This window comes from Cherax quadricarinatus, chromosome 9 (assembly GCF_038502225.1).
Source record: "Cherax quadricarinatus isolate ZL_2023a chromosome 9, ASM3850222v1, whole genome shotgun sequence".
NCBI lineage: Eukaryota > Metazoa > Arthropoda > Malacostraca > Decapoda > Parastacidae > Cherax > Cherax quadricarinatus.
The window spans coordinates 845,663-872,389 of record NC_091300.1 but is presented as its reverse complement, the minus strand read 5'-3'; the positions used below and the strand labels follow the sequence as shown (position 1 = coordinate 872,389).

Here is a 26,727-nt window from a genome sequence, read left to right as displayed (position 1 = left end):
GTGTAACCTGGCAGCCTATAAAGTAATGTATTACTAGTTATGTATCAGCAATGACTACTTATTTTTTTTTTTTATTATCACACCGGCCGATTCCCACCAAGGCAGGGTGGCCCGAAAAAGAAAAACTTTCACCATCATTCACTCCATCACTGTCTTGCCAGAAGGGTGCTTTACACTACAGTTTTTAAACTGCAACATTAACACCCCTCCTTCAGAGTGCAGGCACTGTACTTCCCATCTCCAGGACTCAAGTCCGGCCTGCCGGTTTCCCTGAATCCCTTCATAAATGTTACTTTGCTCACACTCCAACAGCACGTCAAGTATTAAAAACCATTTGTCTCCATTCACTCCTATCAAACACGCTCACGCATGCCTGCTGGAAGTCCAAGCCCCTCGCACACAAAACCTCCTTTACCCCCTCCCTCCAACCCTTCCTAGGCCGACCCCTACCCCGCCTTCCTTCCACTACAGACTGATACACTCTTGAAGTCATTCTGTTTCGCTCCATTCTCTCTACATGTCCGAACCACCTCAACAACCCTTCCTCAGCCCTCTGGACAACAGTTTTGGTAATCCCGCACCTCCTCCTAACTTCCAAACTACGAATTCTCTGCATTATATTCACACCACACATTGCCCTCAGACATGACATCTCCACTGCCTCCAGCCTTCTCCTCGCTGCAACATTCATCACCCACGCTTCACACCCATATAAGAGCGTTGGTAAAACTATACTCTCATACATTCCCCTCTTTGCCTCCAAGGACAAAGTTCTTTGTCTCCACAGACTCCTAAGTGCACCACTCACTCTTTTTCCCTCATCAATTCTATGATTCACCTCATCTTTCATAGACCCATCCGCTGACACGTCCACTCCCAAATATCTGAATACGTTCACCTCCTCCATACTCTCTCCCTCCAATCTGATATTCAATCTTTCATCACCTAATCTTTTTGTTATCCTCATAACCTTACTCTTTCCTGTATTCACCTTTAATTTTCTTCTTTTGCACACCCTACCAAATTCATCCACCAATCTCTGCAACTTCTCTTCAGAATCTCCCAAGAGCACAGTGTCATCAGCAAAGAGCAGCTGTGACAACTCCCACTTTGTGTGTGATTCTTTATCTTTTAACTCCACGCCTCTTGCCAAGACCCTCGCATTTACTTCTCTTACAACCCCATCTATAAATATATTAAACAACCACGGTGACATCACACATCCTTGTCTAAGGCCTACTTTTACTGGGAAAAAATTTCCCTCTTTCCTACATACTCTAACTTGAGCCTCACTATCCTCGTAAAAACTCTTCACTGCTTTCAGTAACCTACCTCCTACACCATACACTTGCAACATCTGCCACATTGCCCCCCTATCCACCCTGTCATATGCCTTTTCCAAATCCATAAATGCCACAAAGACCTCTTTAGCCTTATCTAAATACTGTTCACTTATATGTTTCACTGTAAACACCTGGTCCACACACCCCCTACCTTTCCTAAAGCCTCCTTGTTCATCTGCTATCCTATTCTCCGTCTTACTCTTAATTCTTTCAATTATAACTCTACCATACACTTTACCAGGTACACTCAACAGACTTATTCCCCTATAATTTTTGCACTCTCTTTTATCCCCTTTGCCTTTATACAAAGGAACTATGCATGCTCTCTGCCAATCCCTAGGTACCTTACCCTCTTCCATACATTTATTAAATAATTGCACCAACCACTCCAAAACTATATCCCCACCTGCTTTTAACATTTCTATCTTTATCCCATCAATCCCGGCTGCCTTACCCCCTTTCATTTTACCTACTGCCTCACGAACTTCCCCCACACTCACAACTGGCTCTTCCTCACTCCTACAAGATGTTATTCCTCCTTGCCCTATACACGAAATCACAGCTTCCCTATCTTCATCAACATTTAACAATTCCTCAAAATATTCCTTCCATCTTCCCAATACCTCTAACTCTCCATTTAATAACTCTCCTCTCCTATTTTTAACTGACAAATCCATTTGTTCTCTAGGCTTTCTTAACTTGTTAATCTCACTCCAAAACTTTTTCTTATTTTCAACAAAATTTGTTGATAACATCTCACCCACTCTCTCATTTGCTCTCTTTTTACATTGCTTCACCACTCTCTTAACTTCTCTCTTTTTCTCCATATACTCTTCCCTCCTTGCATCACTTCTACTTTGTAAAAACTTCTCATATGCTAACTTTTTCTCCCTTACTACTCTCTTTACATCATCATTCCACCAATCGCTCCTCTTCCCTCCTGCACCCACTTTCCTGTAACCACAAACTTCTGCTGAACACTCTAACACTACATTTTTAAACCTACCCCATACCTCTTCGACCCCATTGCCTATGCTCTCATTAGCCCATCTATCCTCCAATAGCTGTTTATATCTTACCCTAACTGCCTCCTCTTTTAGTTTATAAACCTTCACCTCTCTCTTCCCTGATGCTTCTATTCTCCTTGTATCCCATCTACCTTTTACTCTCAGTGTAGCTACAACTAGAAAGTGATCTGATATATCTGTGGCCCCTCTATAAACATGTACATCCTGAAGTCTACTCAACAGTCTTTTATCTACCAATACATAATCCAACAAACTACTGTCATTTCGCCCTACATCATATCGTGTATACTTATTTATCCTCTTTTTCTTAAAATATGTATTACCTATAACTAAACCCCTTTCTATACAAAGTTCAATCAAAGGGCTCCCATTATCATTTACACCTGGCACCCCAAACTTACCTACCACACCCTCTCTAAAAGTTTCTCCTACTTTAGCATTCAAGTCCCCTACCACAATTACTCTCTCACTTGGTTCAAAGGCTCCTATACATTCACTTAACATCTCCCAAAATCTCTCTCTCTCCTCTGCATTCCTCTCTTCTCCAGGTGCATACACGCTTATTATGACCCACTTCTCGCATCCAACCTTTACTTTAATCCACATAATTCTTGAATTTACACATTCATATTCTCTTTTCTCCTTCCATAACTGATCATTTAACATTACTGCTACCCCTTCCTTTGCTCTAACTCTCTCAGATACTCCAGATTTAATCCCATTTATTTCCCCCCACTGAAACTCTCCTACCCCCTTCAGCTTTGTTTCGCTTAGGGCCAGGACATCCAACTTCTTTTCATTCATAACATCAGCAATCATCTGTTTCTTGTCATCCGCACTACATCCACGCACATTTAGGCAACCCAGTTTTATAAAGTTTTTCTTCTTCTCTTTTTTAGTAATTGTATACAGGAGAAGGGGTTACTAGCCCATTGCTCCCGGCATTTTAGTCGCCTCATACGACACGCATGGCTTACGGAGGAAAGATTCTTTTCCACTTCCCCATGGACAATAGAAGAAATAAAAAAGAACAAGAGCTATTTAGAAAAAGGAGAAAAACCTAGATGTATGTATATATATATATATGCATGTGCGTGTCTATGAAGTGTGACCAAAGTGTAAGTAGGAGTAGCACGATATCCCTGTTATCTTAGCGTGTTTATGAGACAGAAAAAGAAACCAGCAATCCTACCATCATGCAAAACAGTTACAGGTTTTTGTTTCACAGTCATCTGGCAGGACGGTAGTACTTCCCTGGGTGGTTGCTGTCTACCTACCAATGACTACTTGTGAGAGCTAATTTTACACATTAACAATTTCCGTTGTCAAGCATTCTTTATTACTCTAGAATTTACTATATATAATGCGTTTGATATCACACAGACTAATACAGTGTAAGAGGTCTTAAATGCTACCTAGCATTAAATTCAAGTTATACTGAATGCACAGTAAATTCTCAGACTCACCAGGAGCAGCATCTGTGAAGTCAGGATCAGTGAGGTTGTAGGTGAGGCTGAATCTAGAAACAAACCAGGAATCAGAGAGATCATCTAAGCCGAAGCGGAGTGATAGCACATAGGATGACCATGATACATCCATCTGAGACACCTGGCCTACCCGGTCGCACATACCAGACACCTTTGCATCATCCACTGGAGACACCCGAATATTCTGCCAAGAGTAAGGTGATGAGGGTATCAAACAAGTTAGATACGGAAAAACTGGATATTAGATTGGAGGGAAGGAGTATGGAGGCAGTAAATGTGTTTAGATATATGGGAGTGGACATGTCAGCAGATGGGTATATGAAAAGCGAGGTAAACCATAGAATTGATGAAGGGAAAATGGTGGGTGGTGCATTGAATTATCTGTGGAGACAAAGAACATTATCAATGGAGGCAAAGAAGGGAATGCATGAGAGTATAGTGGTACCAAATGCTTTTATTTGGGTGTGAAGCATGGGTTGTGAATGTTGCAGCAAGGAAAAAGTTGGAGGCAGTGGACATGTCATGTCTCAGGGCAATGTGTGGCATAACTATTATGCAAAGAATTCATAGTCTGGAGATTAGGTGTGGAGTTACTAAAAGTATTATCTAGAGGGCTGAGAAGGGGTTGTTGAGGATGGAGAAAAATAGAATGACTTGGAAGGTACATGTATATAAATCTGCAGTAGATGAAAGGCAGGATAGGGGTCATCCTAGGAAAGGATGGAGGGAGGGGGATAAAAGAAGTCTTGTGTGCAAGGGGCTTGGACATACAACAGGCATGTGTGAGTGTGTTAAACAGGAGCAAGTGGAGACAAATGGTTTTCTGGATTTGAAAAGTTGTCAGAGTGTGAGCAGGGTAATATTTTGTGAAAGGATTCAGGGAAACCAGTTAGCCAGACTTGAGTCCTGGAGGTGGGAAATACAGTGCTTGCACTCTAAAGGAGGGGTTTGGGATATTTGCTGTTTAGAAGAACATCTTAACTGTAATATCTAGGCATCTCTGGCAAGAGAGCGATAGTGTGATTGATGGCGAAAGTGTTTCTTTTCTTTAGGTCACCCTGCCTTGGTGGGAAACAGTCAGCATGTTAAAAAAAATATGTAAAATATATACACATACATATGAGTGCATATTTTGTATATTAAGTAAGTTCAAACTCTTGAAGGGTGTGTTGTCTGGCGCAGGAGTTGGTAATCATCCGCAGAGCAGTTTTTTGTTGGGTTATTAATGGTTTAAGGTGATTAGTCATAGTAGATCCCCAAGCACAAATTCTATAGAGAGTGGTATAGTGTAAGTAGTGCTGTTTGGAGTATATATGGATAAAAACCTACTTCATGCTGTTTGGAAATAGAGCTTTATATATCCAACTTAACATACTGATAAATGGTTTCCCCATTACAAGACACACTGAGGAAAAATTTTAATGGCTACATCTTGACTATCATATAGCCTGGAGTTTACCTGGAGAGAGTTCCGGGGGTCAACGCCCCCGTGGCCCGGTCTGTGACCAGGCCTCCTGGTGGATCAGAGCCTGATCAACCAGGCTGTTACTGCTGGCTGCACGCAAACCAATGTACGAGCCACAGCCCGGCTGGTCAGGAACCAACTTTAGGTGCTTGTCCAGTGCCAGCTTGAAGACTGCCAGGGGTCTGTTGGTAATCCCCCTTATGTATGCTGGGAGGCAGTTGAACAGTCTCGGGCCCCTGACACTTATTGTATGGTCTCTTAACGTGCTAGTGACACCCCTGCTTTTCATTGGGGGGATGTTGCATCGTCTGCCAAGTCTTTCGCTTTTGTAGTGAGTGATTTTCGCGTGCAAGTTCGGTACTAGTCCCTCTAGGATTTTCCAGGTGTATATAATCATGTATCTCTCCCGCCTGCGTTCCAGGGAATACAGGTTTAGGAACCTCAAGCGCTCCCAGTAATTGAGGTGTTTTATCTCCGTTATGCGCGCCGTGAAGGTTCTCTGTACATTTTCTAGGTCAGCAATTTCACCTGCCTTGAAAGGTGCTGTTAGTGTGCAGCAATATTCCAGCCTAGATAGAACAAGTGACCTGAAGAGTGTCATCATGGGCTTGGCCTCCCTAGTTTTGAAGGTTCTCATTATCCATCCTGTCATTTTTCTAGCAGATGCGATTGATACAATGTTATGGTCCTTGAAGGTGAGATCCTCTGACATGATCACTCCCAGGTCTTTGACGTTGGTGTCTCGCTCTATTTTGTGGCCAGAATTTGTTTTGTACTCTGAAGATTTAATTTCCTCGTGTTTACCACATCTGAGTAATTGAAATTTCTCATCGTTGAACTTCATATTGTTTTCTGCAGCCCACTGAAAGATTTGGTTGATGTCCGCATGGAGCCTTGCAGTGTCTGCAATGGAAGACACTGTCATGCAGATTCGGGTGTCATCTGCAAAGGAAGACACGGTGCTGTGGCTGACATCCTTGTCTATGTCAGATATGAGGATGAGGAACAAGATGGGAGCGAGTACTGTGCCTTGTGGAACAGAGCTTTTCACCATAGCTGCCTTGGACTTTACTCTGTAAACATCCTTTCGAAGATACGATACTATATACCCCAAACGGCACTACTTACACTATACCACTCTCTACACAAATAACCCGCACATAAAAGAGAGAAGCTTACGACGACGTTTCGGTCCGACTTGGACCATTGACAAAGTCACACAGTGTGACTTTGTCAATGGTCCAAGTCGGACCGAAACGTCGTCGTAAGCTTCTCTCTTTTATGTGCGGGTTATTTGTGTATCGTTCCAGTCACGGTATTGTGCCTTTTTGTTATTTACCACTCTCTAATCTACCCTTACCTCACCTATGGTATTTGTGGTTGGGGATCTACCACGACTAATCACCTTAAACAACAAAAAAAGGCACAATACCGTGACTGGAACGATACACAAATAACCCGCACATGGAAGAGAGGAGCTTACGACAAACCACTCCTCTCTTCTATGTGCGGGTTATTTGTGTATAATCACCTTTAACCATTAATAACCCAACAAAATGCTGTTGTGCGGATGATCACTAACTCCTGCACCAGAGAACATAACCCACCACTCTTCAAGAGTTTCAAGAGTTTGCATTTACTTAATGTGCAAAACATGCACTCATAATACTGTGCCTACTATATATACTGTATAGAACATTAAACTAAAATACAACCCCTTCTCTCAAGCTTCTCCTTGACAGCTACAACAGAATACACAGGCACAACACAAAGCACAAAACTCTCTTTGACATCCCTCGTGACTATCTCACCATATGCAAAAATGCAATACACATAAAGGGTTCCAAGATCTGGAATTCAATACCTAAATCAGCAAAGGGTCCCCTGCCTGCCAATCAATTAAGAGCTACACAACCTCTCCTCACTTAGTGACGGAGTTCCATTCTTAAGACCACGTTGGTAAACGAATTTGTCGCTAAGTGAGGAGCATATTATAATGGTAGTGGGTTTGTGTCAACCATCTTTGGTATTGTTTTAATGCCACCTTTGCACCATTTATAACATTTCTGGTATATTTTTAAATGTTTATACATGTACAGTAGTGCTCTGTATACACATTGTAATAAACAGAATAGAGGAAATCAGCTCTAATATGCATCATTTAGGTATGCATACTGGTCAAAAAGCCCATCATAAGTCCGAGTCATCGGTAAAAGGGTACATCGCTAAGTGAGGCAAGGCTGTACTTAAAAATCATCTCTTCTCCCAAAATTAACTATACCAACAATATAATAAATCATTCAACCAGTTTGAAATGACTCAGAACATCCAAAAAAACTTAGGACCACTTGATCAATCTAAAACATTAATACATGCTTAAAATTGTACTGTTGTAACATTGTAAAATGTACTAATTGTAATATTATTATTTGTTTCTTGCTACCTCACTATTATAAATCTTATTAGTTACAAAACTTTTGGCTACCTCTCTATATTAGTAAGGTAAAATAATTAATAGTAAAAATTTAACACTTCATAACCACTTTATAGCTTTAAGTTTGTAAACATTAAGATTAATCTGCCCAAAATGCTCAGGCATGCTAGTGGCTTTCTTTTATAAAATTTAAATTATACATTGTAACCTTTGCAAAGAAATCAAAATTTTGTATTTTTTGTATAGTACTGTATTTTGGAAAGGATGCCCACTGTTTAGGAAACCTTCTTGGTTATATGTTGGATGTGGGTCTGAAACGTAAGATTGCAGTCAAGGTGACAACTTAAAAGTTTTCCCTCAGTGTCTCTTATAATGGGGGAACCATTGATCAATATGTTAAGTTGGATATTTAGGCTCTGTTTCCAAACAGCATGTAGTAGGTTTTGTCTATATTGAGAGTGAGTTTGTTAGTCATCATCCACATGAATAATTTTAGTAGCTCATCATTAACAGTGTTACTAAGCATTCAGTAGGACTCCTATATCCGTGGGGGATATGTTCCAAGGTCCTGCCATGAATGCCAAAACCATGGATAGTAGTGAACCCTATATACAGTGGACCCCCGCATAACGATTACCCCCGAATGCGACCAATTATGTAAGTGTATTTATGTAAGTGCGTTTGTACGTGTATGTTTGGGAGTCTGAAATGGACTAATCTACTTCACAATATTTCTTATGGGAACAAATTCGGTCAGTACTGGCACCTGAACATACTTCTGGAGTGAAAAAATATCGTTAACCGGGGGTCCACTGTATTAGGCATTTTTTAGTTATATACACACCTATGATAAAGTTTAATTGATAAATTATGTACAATAAGTCAAGAATTAGTACTTTTTCACCAATAGGAAGCACTTCACAGCTTCTCTTTGGCTTTGAAGAACTGCCAGCATCACTACTTTTACACTTCGAGGTCATTAGTAAGCAAAATTAAGGGTTATTTTCTGGCCATGGTAAAGTGTGGATAACTGAGACTACGGAAACTCGAAATCATGGATACAGGGGTCCTAATGTAGTTGGGTTTGAGTGGGAGAAGACATAAGTAGAGTCATCTGTGAATAGAACAGGTTTAAGAAGATGCACTGGGAGATCACTGATGTAAATGAGAAAGAGCAGAGGGCCAAGGACACTGCCCTGTGGCACTCCAACAGCTACAGGTTGAGTAACTGAGGTTACACCATGTGTGAAGACGTACTGGTGTCTATTGCATACCTCTGCAAAGACAGTGATTATGTGTGAATGATGGTGAAAGTACTCCTTTCTTCTTTTGGGTCACCCTGCCTCGGTGGGAGATGGTCAGTGTGTTGAAAAAATAATAATAATCCTTATTTCTACAAGTACATGTATGTACAAGGTATGCAGGCCAGAAATGCCAAGCATTTCTGACAAATTAGATCAGTTTTATCCCCAGGATATGATCCACACCAGTCAACTAACACCTAGGTACCTATTTTAACTATTTTACCCATACCAGGAATCAACCCCCCCCAGACCTCAGTGTATGAACCGAGTGTGCTAGCAATCAAGCTACGGGACACCTGAGGGTATGTCATGGCCCCATAATGTTATAGTTTAAGGAGCAAGATACTGTGGTCCACTATATCGAATACTTTCTGCAGGTATATGAAGAGCCCCAGGGGATATTCATTTTTTCAAGCACTACATACAGCAGCTTGAGCATTTGTTTAGCTGCATCATTCATACTTTTTTTGGGCCTAAACCCAAACTGGCAGGGGTTAAGTACGTATATTGTGAGATATTAGGTAGGAGTAAACTCACTTATGTATTATTTTTTCAAAGATTTTAAATAGTAAGGGCAAGTTTGATACAGGACTATAGTTATTCACTTCAGTTGGACCACCTCCTTTGAGGGTCAGGGTAACCCTTGCTGTCTTGAGTATGGATGGGAAAGTTCAAGATTCCGCTGATTTTTTTTAAAAAGAGTTGCAATAATGGGTGACAGAACAGGAACAGCCTTTTAGTACTTGAGTGGTGGCAAGTTATTTAGGTTTCCTGTCTTATTTTTTAGTGACTTTATGATAAGTGAGACTGTTGCTTTCCTTGGATCCAACTTGATTACCTCCCTTTCCCCCAGGGACTATGTGACCTACCTGCATTGTTTACCTTGTCACCCACCCCCAGTATCTAGGCAGTATGTAGATGCTTTGGACCCACATAGTCTACCATGTAGATGAGTAAATTTTTTTTTTTTCGACAAGCTGGCTGTCTCCCACCGAGGCAGGGTGACCCAAAAAGTAAGAAAATCCCCAAAAAGAAAGAAAATCCCCAAAAAGAAAATACTTTCATCATCATTCAACACTTTCACCTCACTCACACATAATCACTGTTTTTTCAGAGGTGCCCAGAATACAACAGTTTAGAAGTATATATGTATAAAGATACACAACATATCCCTCCAAACTGCCAATATCCCAAACCCCTCCTTTAAAGTGCATGCATTGTACTTCCCATTTCCAGTACTCAAGTCTGGTTATATAAAAATAACTGGTTTTCCTGAATCCCTTCACTAAATATTACCCTATTCACATTCCAACAGCTCGTCAGGTCCCAAAAACTATTTGTCTCCATTCACTCCTATCTAACACGCTCACACATGCTTGCTGGAAGTCCAAGCCCCTTGTGCACAAAACCTCCTTTACCCCTCCCTCCAACCTTTTTGAAGATGACCTCATCACCCTACTCTTATCTATGTTCACTTTCAACTTTCTACCTTTACACACACTCCCAAATTCGTCCACTAACCTTTGCAACTTCTCTTTAGAATCTCCTAAAAGCACAGTCTCATCAGCAAAGAGTAATTTCAATTCCCATTTTGTAGTTAATTCCCCCTTATTTAATCCCATCCCTCTCCCCAACATCCTAGCATTTACTTCTTTTACAACCCCATGTATAAATATATTAAACAACCATGGTGACATTACACATCCCTGTCTAAGACCTACTTTTACCGGGAAGTAATCTCCCTCTCTTTTACACACTAACCTGAGCCTCATTATCCTCATAAAAACTCTTTACAGCATTTAGTAACTTACTACCTATTCCATATACATGCAACTTCTGCCACATTGCTCCCCTATCCACTCTATCATATGCATTTTCTAAATCCATAAATGCAATGAAAACTTCCCTACCTTTATCTAAATACTGTTCACATATATGCTTCAATGTAAACACTTGATCTACACATCCCCTACCCACTCTAAAGCCTCCTTGCTCTTCCACAATCCTACTCCCTCTTGCCTTTATATAAAGGAACTATACATGCTCTCTGCCAATCCCTAGGTGCCTTCCCCACTTTCATACATTTATTAAACAAAAATACCAACCACTCCAACACTATATCCCATCCCCCCTGCTTTTTACATTACTGTCATGATCCTGTCAGTTCCAGCTGCTTTACCCCTTTTCATTCTATGTAATGCCTATTGCACCTCCCCCACACTCACATCCTGCTCTTGTTCACTCCTAAAAGATGTTATACCTCCTTGGCCAGTGCATGAAATTACCAACTCCCTTTCTTCATCAACATTTAAAAGTTCCTCAAAATATTCCCGCCAACTACCCAATACCTCCAGCTCCCCATCAACTAATTCCCTTACTCTGTTTTTAACTCACAAATCCATTCATTCCCTAGGCTTTCTTAACTTGTTTATCTCCAAAATTTGCTCTTATTTTCTGCAAAATTTCTTGACAGTGCCTCTCCCACTTTATCATCTGCTCTCCCTTTGCACTCTCTTCACCTTTCTTTTACTCTCCACATACTGTTCTTCTTATAACACTTCTGCATTGTAAGAACCTCTCATGAGCTAAATTTTTCTCTTTTGTCACACCCTTTACTTCATCATTCCACCAATCACTCCTCTTTCCTCCTGCACCCACCCTTCTATAGCCACAAACTTCTGCCCCACATTCTAATACTGCATTTTTAAAACTATTCCAACCCTCTTCAACCGCCCTACTACTCATACTTGCACTAGCCCACCTTTCTGCCAATAGTTGCTTATATCTCACCCTGTCTTCCTCCTCTCTTAGTTTATACACTTTCACCTCTCTCTTACTTGTTGTTGCCATTTTCTTTTTGTCCCATCTACCTCTTACTCTAACTGTAGTTACAACTAAATAATGATCCGATATATCAGTTGCCCCTCTATAAACATGTACATCCTGAATCCTACCCATCAACCTTTTATCCACCAATACATAATCTAACAAACTACTTTCATTATGTGCTATATCATACCTTGTATACTTATTTATCCTCTTTTTCATAAAATATGTATTACTTATTACCAAACCTGTTTCTACACATAGCTCAATTAAAGGCTCCCTATTTTCATTTACCCCTGGCACCACAAATTTGCCTACTACTCCCTCCACAATATTTTTACCCACTTCAGCAATGAAATCCCCAACCACAAGTACTCTCACACTTGGCTCAAAACTCCCCATGCACTCACTCAACATTTCTCAAAATCTCTCTCTCTCTCCTCTACACTTCTCTCTTCTCCAGGTGCATATATGCTTACTATAACCCACTTTTCACATCCAACCTTTATTTTACTTCACATAATCCTTGAATTAATACATTTATATTCCCTCTTTTCCTGCCATAACTTATCCTTCAACATTATTGCTACTCCTTCTTTAGCTCTAACTCTATTTGAAACCCCTGACCTAATCCCATTTATTTCTCCCCACTGAAACTCTTCCACTCCACTTCAGCTTTGTTTCACTTAAAGCCAGGACATTCAGCTTCTTCTCATTCATAACATCCACAATCATCTCTTTCATATCATTCGCACAACATCCATGCACATTCAAACATCCCACTTTGATGGTTTTCTTCTTTTTCTTCTTAGTAGGCTATACAGGAAAAGGGGTTACTAGCCCATTGTTCCCAGCATTTTAACCCTTAAACTGTCCAAACGTAGATCTACGTTTGCTCGTGTAGCGCTCCGAACGTAGATCTACGTTTTTTTACGTTGTTTCTTATGGAGAAAAATCAAGGTTGGAGCGCTACGCGCACAAACATAGATCTACGTTTGGACAGTTTAAGGTTAACTGACTTTTACAACACGCATGGCTTACAGAGGAAAGATTCTTATTCCACTTATCCATGGATATAAAAGCTGTGGCTGGTATATTGGTTTGCGTGCAGCCAACAGTAACAGCCTGGTTGATCAGGCTCTGATCCACCAGGAGGCCTGGTCACAGACCGGGCCGAGGGGGGGTTGACCCCCGGAACTCTCTCCAGGTCAACTCCAGATGAGTGTGTATACATAAACATGCACATGTATGTGTAGTGTGACCTAAGTGTAAGTAGAAGTAGCAGGACATACCTGAAATCTTGCATGTTTATGAGACAAAAAAGACACCAGCAATCCTACCATCATGTAAAATAATTACAGGCTTTCGTTTTACACTCACTTGGCAGGACAGTAGTACCTCCCTGGGTGCTTGCTGTCTATCAACCTACTACTATAATACTATTACTATACTAATAATACTACTATAATGATAGCAGATCAATTATTTATTAAATGTTTCGCTCAAAGATGAGCTTGAAAAAGTTGATTTTTGAGTGAAGTTTTGTCTAATGAAGGTATTTTGCCTTCCTACCATCCTTACCTTATAGTCACCCTTGGTATCTGGGTAATATATAGTAGCCTTCGACTTAAAGTAGGCCATTATGCAGCCAACACCGTCTTCATCATTGACAATGTAGGTCCCATCAGAACGTGTGTAGCCCACAGCTTAAAATATAAAACATGTGATGCTGGTTGTTATTGCATTCATGGGGGAAGAGCTACAGTAAATCTCTAGCAATTATGCAGTGCATGGGTGACTGGAAGCCCATTAGGTTTAATCCAGAGAGAGATTGGGTTCAATTCCTTGGATCAAGAACCTCTCATGGGCATCAAGAAACCTCTCTTGAAGGTTGTGATAATGGTTCACTGTAGCTTCTGCTCCCAAGTAAGAGTAAATAAAATCTATATTGTTTATTTTCTTCCCCAACCTTCCCTGGATCAAACCTCATTACCTTCCATTTCTCAGGTGCATATAATAATAATAATAATAATAATAATAATAATAATAATAATAATAATAATAAATTTATTTTGACATGATACATGGTTCTACAAAAGAATAGCTTATGGGTTTACCACTTCATGTAAATAAAATATTAATATGCTTTTCTAGAAGTCAACTTTGGAGAGGTGATGTATATTTATTTGACCCACCATCTCTGTCAAAAGAAATTACAAATGTCACACTAGTGTGAACTTGCAATATAGAGAGTGCATATATGGGCACTGGATGGCTGAGCCTATAGATGAGGTTAGCATGTTACCACTGGGTCACAACTTTTAAAAAAAAAATCCCTACCTGAACTTTCGCAGTTTTAAGATTGATATATCTTGCTTTTACCTCTTTTTTTTTTACATGACTCAACTCGGGTGCTAGGTAAAAATTTCCCATTAAAATAATTTGTGCTATCTAGTTTATAATATTGTTCATTGCTGACAGCTCCATTCAAGAGAGGGAAAATATCAGTTGGGAAAGGTACAGATATTGTTTACTGCCTGTAAACTTAAACTACTGGGAATACCTCAAAGTACGTAGTATTTGGAATGTGCCTTTGGGGTGAAGAATATCTAATACATGGAAGACCCTTGAGGACCTAGTCCCAAATCTACACACATGCAAGAGTGAAAAACATGGGAGCTGGGACGAAGTGCATTATTATTATTATTATAATCATGGGGGAGCGCTAAAGCCGAAGGATTATACAGCGCACGTGGGGGGGGGAATGGAAGGTATTCAGGCTCAATTCAGGGAACTGGAGCATAGATCCACTTCCCTAGAACAAGAGCCCCTCACCAGCGTCAAGGAACCTCCCTTGAGGGGCGGGAGGAAGTGCAAAATAGACCCAGTGAAAAGCATGGGCACTATGGGCAGTAGTCTCTAACCTGCTACCAGCAAATATAGGACATACCTATTTCCTAAACAAGTGTAGAAGTTTTCAAGAGAAAACTGGTTCATTACCTCTGTGCCAAGTGCAAAATCAACCAAGCTGTGATGGTTATTTATGCTAGTGCAATGCCAACAGCAACAGCCTGGTTGAACAATCAACAGCAAAGCCTGTCCATTGATTGGGCTGCAAGGGTAGAAAAACTCAAAACCTGCCACAGGTATATCACAGGTGTTACAGTACCAGCATTCACTCTTTCAAGGGAAGGAGGGAGGAATTGACTTGATGCTAGTGAAGGGCTCTTGATCCAAGGAATTAAAGCTACCATCCCCTTCCTTGGATTAATACTGACTACTTCCCACTTTCCATGTATTGCATGACCCATAAAAGTTTTGTTTCTCCAAGAATGCGACAATATCCAACAATATTATATTAAAAATCACCCAAAATTTTAGCCCAGATAAATTTTGTCACCAGCCATCACTGAAACTGGCCACTAACCCATATTCAAAAGAATTATTAAATTAAATTTATAAAATAAATACACCAAAGTCATAATATAAGAGGATATGTTAGCCAGATATTGTTAGGCTATGATTCTTTTACTCCCTGATGCTGTGAGAGTTCTTGATCCAAGGAATTGGATCTGTTCTCCCCTTGGATTGAAGCTGATTACTTCCCATTCCACAGGAAAAGTATGACCCCAGTGGGTTGAGACTTCCCTAAATATAATAAATCCAGTTACTAAATGAAAACCAATTTGTTTAATAAAATTTAAATTTTTTTTTGCATTGACTAGATAAACTGTCTAGAGAGAATGCAACCCAGTCATGACTAATGTAACTTTTGTAGTAATAAGGTATCACTTTTTTCAGATAGTATGTACTCCTTACTGTACTGTGTACAACTATATGAAGAAATTGACAAAAAATTAGTGGTAATAAGATATAATTTTTTTGATATTGTATTCCTTACTGTACTGTGTACAAGAACTACATGAAGAAATTGTAAAGAAAAAATTAGTGGTAATAAGATATCAAGTTTATGAGACTGTATTCCTTATCTCATTATAGTGTACAACTATATAAAGTAATTATAAAATACAAAATGGCTAATATTTCTTTCTAGTGATGTAACATTATTATAATTATTATAATCATGGGGGAGTCCTAAACCAGTAGGATTATACAGCACATGTGGGGGGGGAGGAGGATGGAAGGTATTCAGGCTCAATTCAGGAACCAGAATGCAGATCCAAATCCCTAGATAAAGAGCCCCTCACCAGCATCAAGGAACCTCCCTTGAGGGGTAGTGATGTAACAATGCTCAGTGGGGTTTGACAGACACAGTGTGACCTCTGTAATCTTTTTCTTTTTGCACTACCACTCAGGATGAGTATGGGGTGCACAATAAACATAGCTCCTCAGGTGGCACAACTTAAAACTCTTCATTTAGAGAGCCTAAACTTGTCAGAGACTATCTTGTCTGTAATATACATCAGCCTTTAAAGAGTGAAGCTGTCAGAAGAGGCATACTCAAGTTACACCACACCATTTTAAAAATAAAATTGGCACCTATATACACCTACCATCCGACTTACAACCTGCTCGACATACGACCACTCGACTTACGACCGTGTTTTGTATGCCAAATTTCTGGGAAATAAACAACTGTTTGTGTTGTACACAGTGTTTATCATAAACCTTACAGTATAAAATACAGTACTAAACAGCATAAAAAGTAATGTTAAAAATGAAATACATGTACCAGAATAAAAACAAAATAAAGTCATTACAAAAATGTGATGTTGATATTCAGTAGTAAGGTTCGACTTACGTCCATTTTGACTTCCGATCGGTTGGTCGGAACCAAGCTCGGTCGTAAGTCAGATGGTACCTGTACCAATAATAATCCTGTTTGTCCAAGTAGGATACATCTGTGTAGAAAGTTGAAGCCCATCACAAGTCTCTCTAAAGTAATTGCTCACAAAAAAAACTCAAAAGAATGGTGTATACGTATATGTGAAATCGACCAGAGGGTACCTGTACATGGCAATAGTTACATGAACCTTTTTTTAGTTACAGTATACCGACACTGAAAATCTGAAATCGACTGGATGAACCATTCTCACTGTAAATGAAAAAAAAGGAAGAAAAAATTAGGCACCTATATTAAAGGTATCCCTCTGGGATATCTAAAGAAGACTCATTATATATAACTATTTACTGTGAGAAATAAAAAATGGTGGCTCACCTGTCTGGGCCATAGGCACTGGTAATTCTTCATATTCATCTTCCCTGCTGTTACTATCTTGGTCTTTCTTATTTCTTTCAACACTCGACTTTTCTTCCTTGTCGCCGCTATCATCCTTGAGGTCACTCTTTTTCACAAGTTGATATTGTTGTAATGACTCTTTGGTAGTCTTTCCAGTCTGCCCAGGATTGATTCTCTCTGCATTCTCTAAATCGTCCGTTTCCAATGCTAGCGGAATCTCCTCTTCAGTACTCAGTGACAGCTGGAGAGTTTCATATTCAATAGGTGAGTGAGCATAGGTTGTCTGATTAAAGTCTGGCTTGGTGGATATATTTGTTACTGTGAATGTTGTGTTCATGTGTAGGCTCGTGGCAGAGGTGGGTCCCGTGTATATAGCAGCCGCACCTGCAATAAGTAAGTTTATTCAGGTATACACAAATACAGTTACATAGAATTATCATACATAGCAGCATATGTGTAGAGAACCTGGGGTAACCCAAAAAAGTCTAGCAGCATATGTGTAGAGAACCTGGGGTAACCCAAAAAAGTCAGAGTGACTTATTTCCATTGGGGTCCTTTAAAATTAGGTGTAAAAATATTATTATTTTTCAATGGGAAGTGCAAAATAGTACCTTGGGAATGGGAAATTATCATGTTTGATGCAAAGACAGGAACAGTAGCTCCAGTTACTTGGATCAAGAGTCCTTTACCAGCATCAAAGCAGCCCCCTACCTTGAAAGGTTGTGTAAAGCCTATCGACAGCATGTTAATTAAGGCTGCAATTGGCTAGTACACAGACATTTCAGAGGGGGGACAGAGGTGCCCTGAAGCTGATTCAGGCTCTTGTATTAAGTCTGAGTACCTCCCATTCCCCAGCATTGTATGACCCCCTATGTACTCAACACATCCCCGTGAATATGGCAATCAGTTCCTATAAATAAGACAATAGCTCCATGAATATGAGTCACTTCCTATGAATATGACAATAACTTCCCTACAAATATGACAATAGCTTCTTATGAATATGACAATCACTTACTCATGAATATGACAATCACTTCCCTATGAATGTTAATAGCTTACCATGAATATGACAATCACCTAAAAGTCTCTATCCAATTTGTCATTACTATCTAAAATCTCCGAAAAAAATAATACATAAGTGAGTTGACTCCTACTTAATATGAATATGTAATCAGATACAGGTATCTAGGCTTTGAGGTTCCACTACTTGGACCTGTTGTAACAAGACTTTGTCGCCAATACAATATTTTAAGAAAAAGAGGATAAATAAGTATACACGATATGATGTAGGGCGAAATGACAGTAGTTTGTTGGATTATGTATTGGTAGATAAAAGACTGTTGAGTAGACTTCAGGATGTACATGTTTATAGAGGGGCCACAGATATATCAGATCACTTTCTAGTTGTAGCTACACTGAGAGTAAAAGGTAGATGGGATACAAGGAGAATAGAAGCATCAGGGAAGAGAGAGGTGAAGGTTTATAAACTAAAAGAGGAGGCAGTTAGGGTAAGATATAAACAGCTATTGGAGGATAGATGGGCTAATGAGAGCATAGGCAATGGGGTCGAAGAGGTATGGGGTAGGTTTAAAAATGTAGTGTTAGAGTGTTCAGCAGAAGTTTGTGGTTACAGGAAAGTGGGTGCAGGAGGGAAGAGGAGCGATTGGTGGAATGATGATGTAAAGAGAGTAGTAAGGGAGAAAAAGTTAGCATATGAGAAGTTTTTACAAAGTAGAAGTGATGCAAGGAGGGAAGAGTATATGGAGAAAAAGAGAGAAGTTAAGAGAGTGGTGAAGCAATGTAAAAAGAGAGCAAATGAGAGAGTGGGTGAGATGTTATCAACAAATTTTGTTGAAAATAAGAAAAAGTTTTGGAGTGAGATTAACAAGTTAAGAAAGCCTAGAGAACAAATGGATTTGTCAGTTAAAAATAGGAGAGGAGAGTTATTAAATGGAGAGTTAGAGGTATTGGGAAGATGGAAGGAATATTTTGAGGAATTGTTAAATGTTGATGAAGATAGGGAAGCTGTGATTTCGTGTATAGGGCAAGGAGGAATAACATCTTGTAGGAGTGAGGAAGAGCCAGTTGTGAGTGTGGGGGAAGTTCGTGAGGCAGTAGGTAAAATGAAAGGGGGTAAGGCAGCCGGGATTGATGGGATAAAGATAGAAATGTTAAAAGCAGGTGGGGATATAGTTTTGGAGTGGTTGGTGCAATTATTTAATAAATGTATGGAAGAAGGTAAGGTACCTAGGGATTGGCAGAGAGCATGCATAGTTCCTTTGTATAAAGGCAAAGGGGATAAAAGAGAGTGCAAAAATTATAGGGGGATAAGTCTGTTGAGTGTACCTGGTAAAGTGTATGGTAGAGTTATAATTGAAAGAATTAAGAGTAAGACGGAGAATAGGATAGCAGATGAACAAGGAGGCTTTAGGAAAGGTAGGGGGTGTGTGGACCAGGTGTTTACAGTGAAACATATAAGTGAACAGTATTTAGATAAGGCTAAAGAGGTCTTTGTGGCATTTATGGATTTGGAAAAGGCGTATGACAGGGTGGATAGGGGGGCAATGTGGCAGATGTTGCAAGTGTATGGTGTAGGAGGTAGGTTACTGAAAGCAGTGAAGAGTTTTTACGAGGATAGTGAGGCTCAAGTTAGAGTATGTAGGAAAGAGGGAAATTTTTTCCCAGTAAAAGTAGGCCTTAGACAAGGATGTGTGATGTCACCGTGGTTGTTTAATATATTTATAGATGGGGTTGTAAGAGAAGTAAATGCGAGGGTCTTGGCAAGAGGCGTGGAGTTAAAAGATAAAGAATCACACACAAAGTGGGAGTTGTCACAGCTGCTCTTTGCTGATGACACTGTGCTCTTGGGAGATTCTGAAGAGAAGTTGCAGAGATTGGTGGATGAATTTGGTAGGGTGTGCAAAAGAAGAAAATTAAAGGTGAATACAGGAAAGAGTAAGGTTATGAGGATAACAAAAAGATTAGGTGATGAAAGATTGAATATCAGATTGGAGGGAGAGAGTATGGAGGAGGTGAACGTATTCAGATATTTGGGAGTGGACGTGTCAGCAGATGGGTCTATGAAAGATGAGGTGAATCATAGAATTGATGAGGGAAAAAGAGTGAGTGGTGCACTTAGGAGTCTGTGGAGACAAAGAACTTTGTCCTTGGAGGCAAAGAGGGGAATGTATGAGAGTATAGTTTTACCAACGCTCTTATATGGGTGTGAAGCGTGGGTGATGAATGTTGCAGCGAGGAGAAGGCTGGAGGCAGTGGAGATGTCATGTCTGAGGGCAATGTGTGGTGTGAATATAATGCAGAGAATTCGTAGTTTGGAAGTTAGGAGGAGGTGCGGGATTACCAAAACTGTTGTCCAGAGGGCTGAGGAAGGGTTGTTGAGGTGGTTCGGACATGTAGAGAGAATGGAGCGAAACAGAATGACTTCAAGAGTGTATCAGTCTGTAGTGGAAGGAAGGCGGGGTAGGGGTCGGCCTAGGAAGGGTTGGAGGGAGGGGGTAAAGGAGGTTTTGTGTGCGAGGGGCTTGGACTTCCAGCAGGCATGCGTGAGCGTGTTTGATAGGAGTGAATGGAGACAAATGGTTTTTAATACTTGACGTGCTGTTGGAGTGTGAGCAAAGTAACATTTATGAAGGGATTCAGGGAAACCGGCAGGCCGGACTTGAGTCCTGGAGATGGGAAGTACAGTGCCTGCACTCTGAAGGAGGGGTGTTAATGTTGCAGTTTAAAAACTGTAGTGTAAAGCACCCTTCTGGCAAGACAGTGATGGAGTGAATGATGGTGAAAGTTTTTCTTTTTCGGGCCACCCTGCCTTGGTGGGAATCGGCCGGTGTGATAATAAAATAAAAACAAAGAAAGACTAAGAGCACTTAGAGTTGTGGCAGGGCTTCACCCCAGGTATGGTGCTAATGTTAAAATTGTGAAAATGATGTATCTTGCTTATATTAGATCATTGGTTGATTATGCTGCGCCACTACTTGCTCTTGTGTCTGACTGGAAGCTTGGAGGGCTGGAAAAACTGCAGAACGAAGCAATGAGGATCATTTTAGGATGCCCTCGTACTGCCAAAATTTTAAATATGCAAAAAGAACTTGATATTCCAAGCATCAGAGATCGTGTTACTGAAAGAAATATCCTAATTGGGGTTAATATGCTCAGGCAAGCTCATTCAAACCCCTGCACAGAAGCCCTCCAAACTTTCCTCAGCACTGGTGAACACTCCTCTAGATGGATCGAAAAAACTGAAACCGACCTCCGCATGAATCAGATACATGATCTATGTCAAGTAAGGCAACAGCGGCACTTCTCCGCTCCATGGAATATTACCCTATTCCAAACTACCATTCCTCCATTTCCCCCCAAACTACTTCTTAAATCACAACCAAAACTTCGCCTTGAAGCCAAACATGAGGCCTTAAGCTGTATTGATAACTTAGTCACACAGCACACACTCTCGCAAATTATTTTCGCTGATGGTTCTGTTCACCAATCCACTGGTGCAGCTGGTAGTGCTGCTGTTGTCGTACAGAGTGATGGCTCTCTTAAAGAAATTGGAGCACGCATCAATAATTCAAATTCAAAGTTTATGCTCTATAAGGATTACAATGCTGAGTTTACAGAAATTTGGTTATTGCGTGGTTTACATGTAGTAAAATAATGATTACAGAGTGTACCACTAGAACGCTTAGCATGGCTAGGTATTTCGGGCAGACTTAGTTTTATTCTTAATTGTAAAATATTACAAATTATGAGGTAAGTTGGTATTATGGCTAAGTGACTAAATACTAGTTTGTGAGTTTAGCAATGTGAATGCTTTTGTTTTGGCACAGTACATAGTTTCAGTATTGGAGTATCATAGGATTCATTATTTTAAGATTGAGATTAATATTTCTGTTTATGGTCAAATGGGTGAGTGAGTGTAAGTGTGAACCACCAGGTGGTATTCATGTAGTTAGTTGATGGGGTGTATCAGGGAGATAAGATGTTTTCTAATGGTAGTTTTGAAGGTGATGAATGTGTCTGCAGTTCTCGAGTTCTCAGGTAGGGTATTCCAGATTTTAGGGCCTTTGACATACATTGAATTTTTGTAAAGGTTTAGTCGGACACGGGGAATGTCGTAGAGATGTTTGTGTCTGGTGTTATGCCTGTGGGTTCTGTCACAACTATCAAGAAAGCGTTTTAGGTCAAGGTTGATATTAGAGTTTAAGGCCCTGTAGATGTAGATTGCACAGTAGTAAGTGTGGATGTACTGAACAGGGAGTAAGTTTAGGTCTATGAAGAGTGGGGGGGGGGGGGGTGTTGCCAGGGATGGGATTTAGTGATTATTCTTACTGCAGCTTTTTGTTGGGTTATTATTGGCTTTAGGTGTGTTGCTGCAGTTGATCCCCAAGCACAAATAGCATAGGTGAGGTATGGATAAATAAGTGAGTGGTATAGTGTGAGAAGGGCATTTTGCGGCACGTAGTATCGTAGGTAAGACACATAGGCAACAGTTAGGCAACTTTATTCCGAAACGTTTCGCCTACGGCCCTACACAGTAGGCTTCTTCAGTCGAATACAGAAAGTAGGCAGGAACAGTAGAGATGTGAAGACGATGTAATCAGTCCATCACCCTTGAAGTCGTAGAATTTGAGGTTGTCAGTCCCTCGGCCTGGAGAAGTTCAGTTCCATAGTCAGGAACTAGATAGTTCCTGACTATGGAACCGAACTTTTCCAGGCCGAGGGACTGACAACCTGACATAGTCAGGAACTAGATAGTTCCTGACTATGGAACTGAACTTCTCCAGGCCGAGGGACTGACAACCTCAAATTCTACGACTTCAAGGGTGATGGACTGATTACATCGTCTTCACATCTCTACTGTTCCTGCCTACTTTCTGTATTCGACTGAAGAAGCCTACTGTGTAGGGCCGTAGGCGAAACGTTTCGGAATAAAGTTGCCTAACTGTTGCCTATGTGTCTTACCTACCAACCTGTCGGTATTGTATACCATTTTGATGTTCACGTAGTATCGTATCTTGGAGAGGATCCCAACCGTTTTGGATACTTTTTTGGTTATGCGTTGGATATGGGTGCTGAAGTTCAGGTTGTTGTCGAGGTATAGGCCTAGGAATTTGCTCTCATTATGCCTGGCAATTAGTGTTGTCGATCTTAATGTTAATTTGCGCATCTCCTGCTCTGCTACCAAACATAATGTAGTAGGTTTTGTCAGTGTTAAGCGTAAGTTTATTGGCTGTCATCCAAGTCGATATTTTGATAGTGATAGAATTGTTGAGATTAACACTGTACTCGGTATTAGAATGTTAAGAAATGAACCAGACACTGTCACAATGAACCTTACTAAGTGTCTAGAAGTAAATATACACAGATCTCAATGGATTGTGAAAACGTGCAATTGCATTAAGTTTTATAACCTGCATGAACTGTATCATTGTAGACAACAAGAGCATTTCACCCCTCCATGGAAGATGTGTTCATTTAATATCAAAATACCTGCAAGTCCCTCCCAAGAAGCTCATTGCTAGTAATCCCTTCCTTAAATCACTTGTTAAAGCAACTGCTCAAGAAGAAATTTCTCACCTAGCTGGTAGTAATAAGTTATCACAAGTTATATACACTGATGGATCTAAACAGGAGTCTTCTGGCAGGGCTGCATCTGCTCTTGTTGCCACCTCCCTAGTTAAGAACGATAATAAACTTGTTGAGTTAGGCATAAGAATTAACAACTGGGCGTCTACACTGCAAACTGAATTGTTTGCAATCCTAATGGCGATAAAGCTAACTAATGACACTGGAGACTATCATCATTACTGATTCTATGTCATCACTGAATGCTCTTAACTCATATAATGACTCCAACAACATGTTCATTGGAGAAGCCAGGTATAGATACTCAAAAATCAGGGACAAAGGAATTAATGTACAATTAATTGCTATGGATCTCATCAAACATTGGATTACTCCTTCATGATAAAGTTGATACGTTAGCCAAGAAGAGTACCCAGAAGGAGAATGTAGAATATAACTTAGGAATAATATTAGAAAAGTAAATAATAAAAATGGTTGTTATAGGAATGCAGTTAGAAGCCTGAGTAGAGCTATAACCCACTATGATAACATGAACATAGATAAGTATGTTTATGAAGCAACTTGCAATGTAAACAGACTGACTGATGTAGTGGCCAGGCTTAGGCTTGGTTACAAGTACTTCTAGCAAATTATGTGATCAGGCATATAGTCACTATCTTGAACACTTTGTGCTTAATTGTCCACTTGTTGAGGAATACAGAGATAGACAGTATAATAGCTTATGTGACATGTCAAGATATGTTATTAATGAAAATAAGATACCAGATATACTAAGCAAATTTTCTAAATTTGCTTGTAACAGATAAGTGAACTATAGATATGTAGATATAAATCCATATGTATTTCTGTTAACCCTTTGGGGCCTAGTTCCTAGGCCTTTTGTGTATCCATATGCTCTTGCGCTACCGTCCACAGGATGGATATGGGGTACACAATAAACTAGCCACTTCCTGGAGAGAGAGATTACCTGGAGAGAGTTTCGGGGGTCAACGCCCCCGCGGCCCGGTCTGTGACCAGGCCTCCTGGTGGATCAGCGCCTGATCAACCAGGCTGTTGCTGCTGGCTGCACGCAAACCAACGTACGAGCCACAGCCCGGCTGATCAGGAACTGACTTTAGGTGCTTGTCCAGTGCCAGCTTGAAGACTGCCAGGGGTCTGTTGGTAATCCCCCTTATGTGTGCTGGGAGGCAGTTGAACAGTCTCGGGCCCCTGACACTTATTGTATGGTCTCTTAACGTGCTAGTGACACCCCTGCTTTTCATTGGGGGGATGGTGCATCGTCTGCCAAGTCTTTTGCTTTCGTAGTGAGTGATTTTCGTGTGCAAGTTCGGTACTAGTCCCTCTAGGATTTTCCAGGTGTATATAATCATGTATCTCTCCCTCCTGCGTTCCAGGGAATACAGGTTTAGAAATCTCAAGCGCTCCCAGTAATTGAGGTGTTTTATCTCCGTTATGCGCGCCGTGAAAGTTCTCTGTACATTTTCTAGGTCGGCAATTTCACCTGCCTTGAAAGGTGCTGTTAGAGTGCAGCAATATTCCAGCCTAGATAGAACAAGTGACCTGAAGAGTGTCATCATGGGCTTGGCCTCCCTAGTTTTGAAGGTTCTCATTATCCATCCTGTCATTTTTCTAGCAGATGCAATTGATACAATGTTATGGTCCTTGAAGGTGAGATCCTCCGACATAATCACTCCCAGGTCTTTGACGTTGGTGTTTCGCTCTATTTTGTGGCCAGAATTTGTTTTGTACTCTGATGAAGATTTAATTTCCTCATGTTTACCATATCTGAGTAATTGAAATTTCTCATCGTTGAACTTCATATTGTTTTCTGCAGCCCACTGAAAGATTTGGTTGATGTCTGCCTGGAGCCTTGCAGTGTCTGCAATGGAAGACACTGTCATGCAGATTCGGGTGTCATCTGCAAAGGAAGACACGGTGCTGTGGCTGACATCCTTGTCTATGTCGGATATGAGGATGAGGAACAAGATGGGAGCTAGTACTGTGCCTTGTGGAACAGAGCTTTTCACCGTAGCTGCCTCGGACTTTACTCTGTTGACGACTACTCTCTGTGTTCTGTTAGTGAGGAAATTATAGATCCATCGACCGACTTTTCCTGTTATTCCTTTAGCGCGCATTTTGTGCGCTATTACGCCATGGTCACACTTGTCGAAGGCTTTTGCAAAGTCTGTATATATTACATCTGCATTCTTTTTGTCTTCTAGTGCATTTAGGACCTTGTCGTAGTGATCCAGTAGTTGAGACAGACAGGAGCGACCTGTTCTAAACCCATGTTGCCCTGGGTTGTGTAACTGATGGGTTTCTAGATGGGTGGTGATCTTGCTTCTTAGGACCCTTTCAAAGATTTTTATGATATGGGATGTTAGTGCTATTGGTCTGTAGTTCTTTGCTGTTGCTTTACTGCCCCCTTTGTGGAGTGGGGCTATGTCTGTTGTTTTTAGTAACTGAGGGACGACCCCCGTGTCCATGCTCCCTCTCCATAGGATGGAAAAGGCTCGTGATAGGGGCTTCTTGCAGTTCTTGATGAACACAGAGTTCCATGAGTCTGGCCCTGGGGCAGAGTGCATGGGCATGTCATTTATTGCCTGTTCGAAGTCATTTGGCGTCAGGATAACATCGGATAGGCTTGTGTTAATCAAATTTTGTGGCTCTCTCATAAAAAATTCATTTTGATCTTCGACTCTCAGTCTGGTTAGCGGCTTGCTAAAAACTGAGTCATATTGGGACTTGAGTAGCTCACTCATTTCCTTGTTGTCATCTGTGTAGGACCCATCTTGTTTAAGTAGGGGCCCAATACTGGACGTTGTTCTCGATTTTGATTTGGCATAGAAGAAATACTTTGGGTTTCTTTCGATTTCATTTATGGCTTTTAGTTCTTCCCGCGATTCCTGACTCCTAAAGGATTCTTTTAGCTTAAGTTCGATGCTTGCTATTTCTCTGACCAGTGTCTCCCTGCGCATTTCAGATATATTGACCTCTTTTAGCCGCTCTGTTATTCTTTTCCGTCGCCTGT

General features: G+C 40.6%; 1 protein-coding gene across 3 annotated transcripts in view; it reads right to left on the bottom strand.

Moving 5' to 3' along the window:
* Window positions 1-3,837: 3,837 nt before the first annotated feature.
* Window positions 3,838-26,727, bottom strand: part of LOC128686162 (lysosome-associated membrane glycoprotein 1) — a gene marked incomplete at its 3' end in the record, with an annotated part of 34,778 nt that continues 11,888 nt past the window's right edge. For 2 of the 3 annotated variants that reach the window (XM_070083144.1, XM_070083145.1), the window contains 3 exon segments: window positions 3,838-4,042; window positions 13,469-13,593; window positions 17,067-17,471. In XM_070083144.1, coding sequence (XP_069939245.1) covers window positions 3,838-4,042; window positions 13,469-13,593; window positions 17,067-17,471 — 735 coding nt within the window. 3 annotated transcript variants of the gene reach the window in all.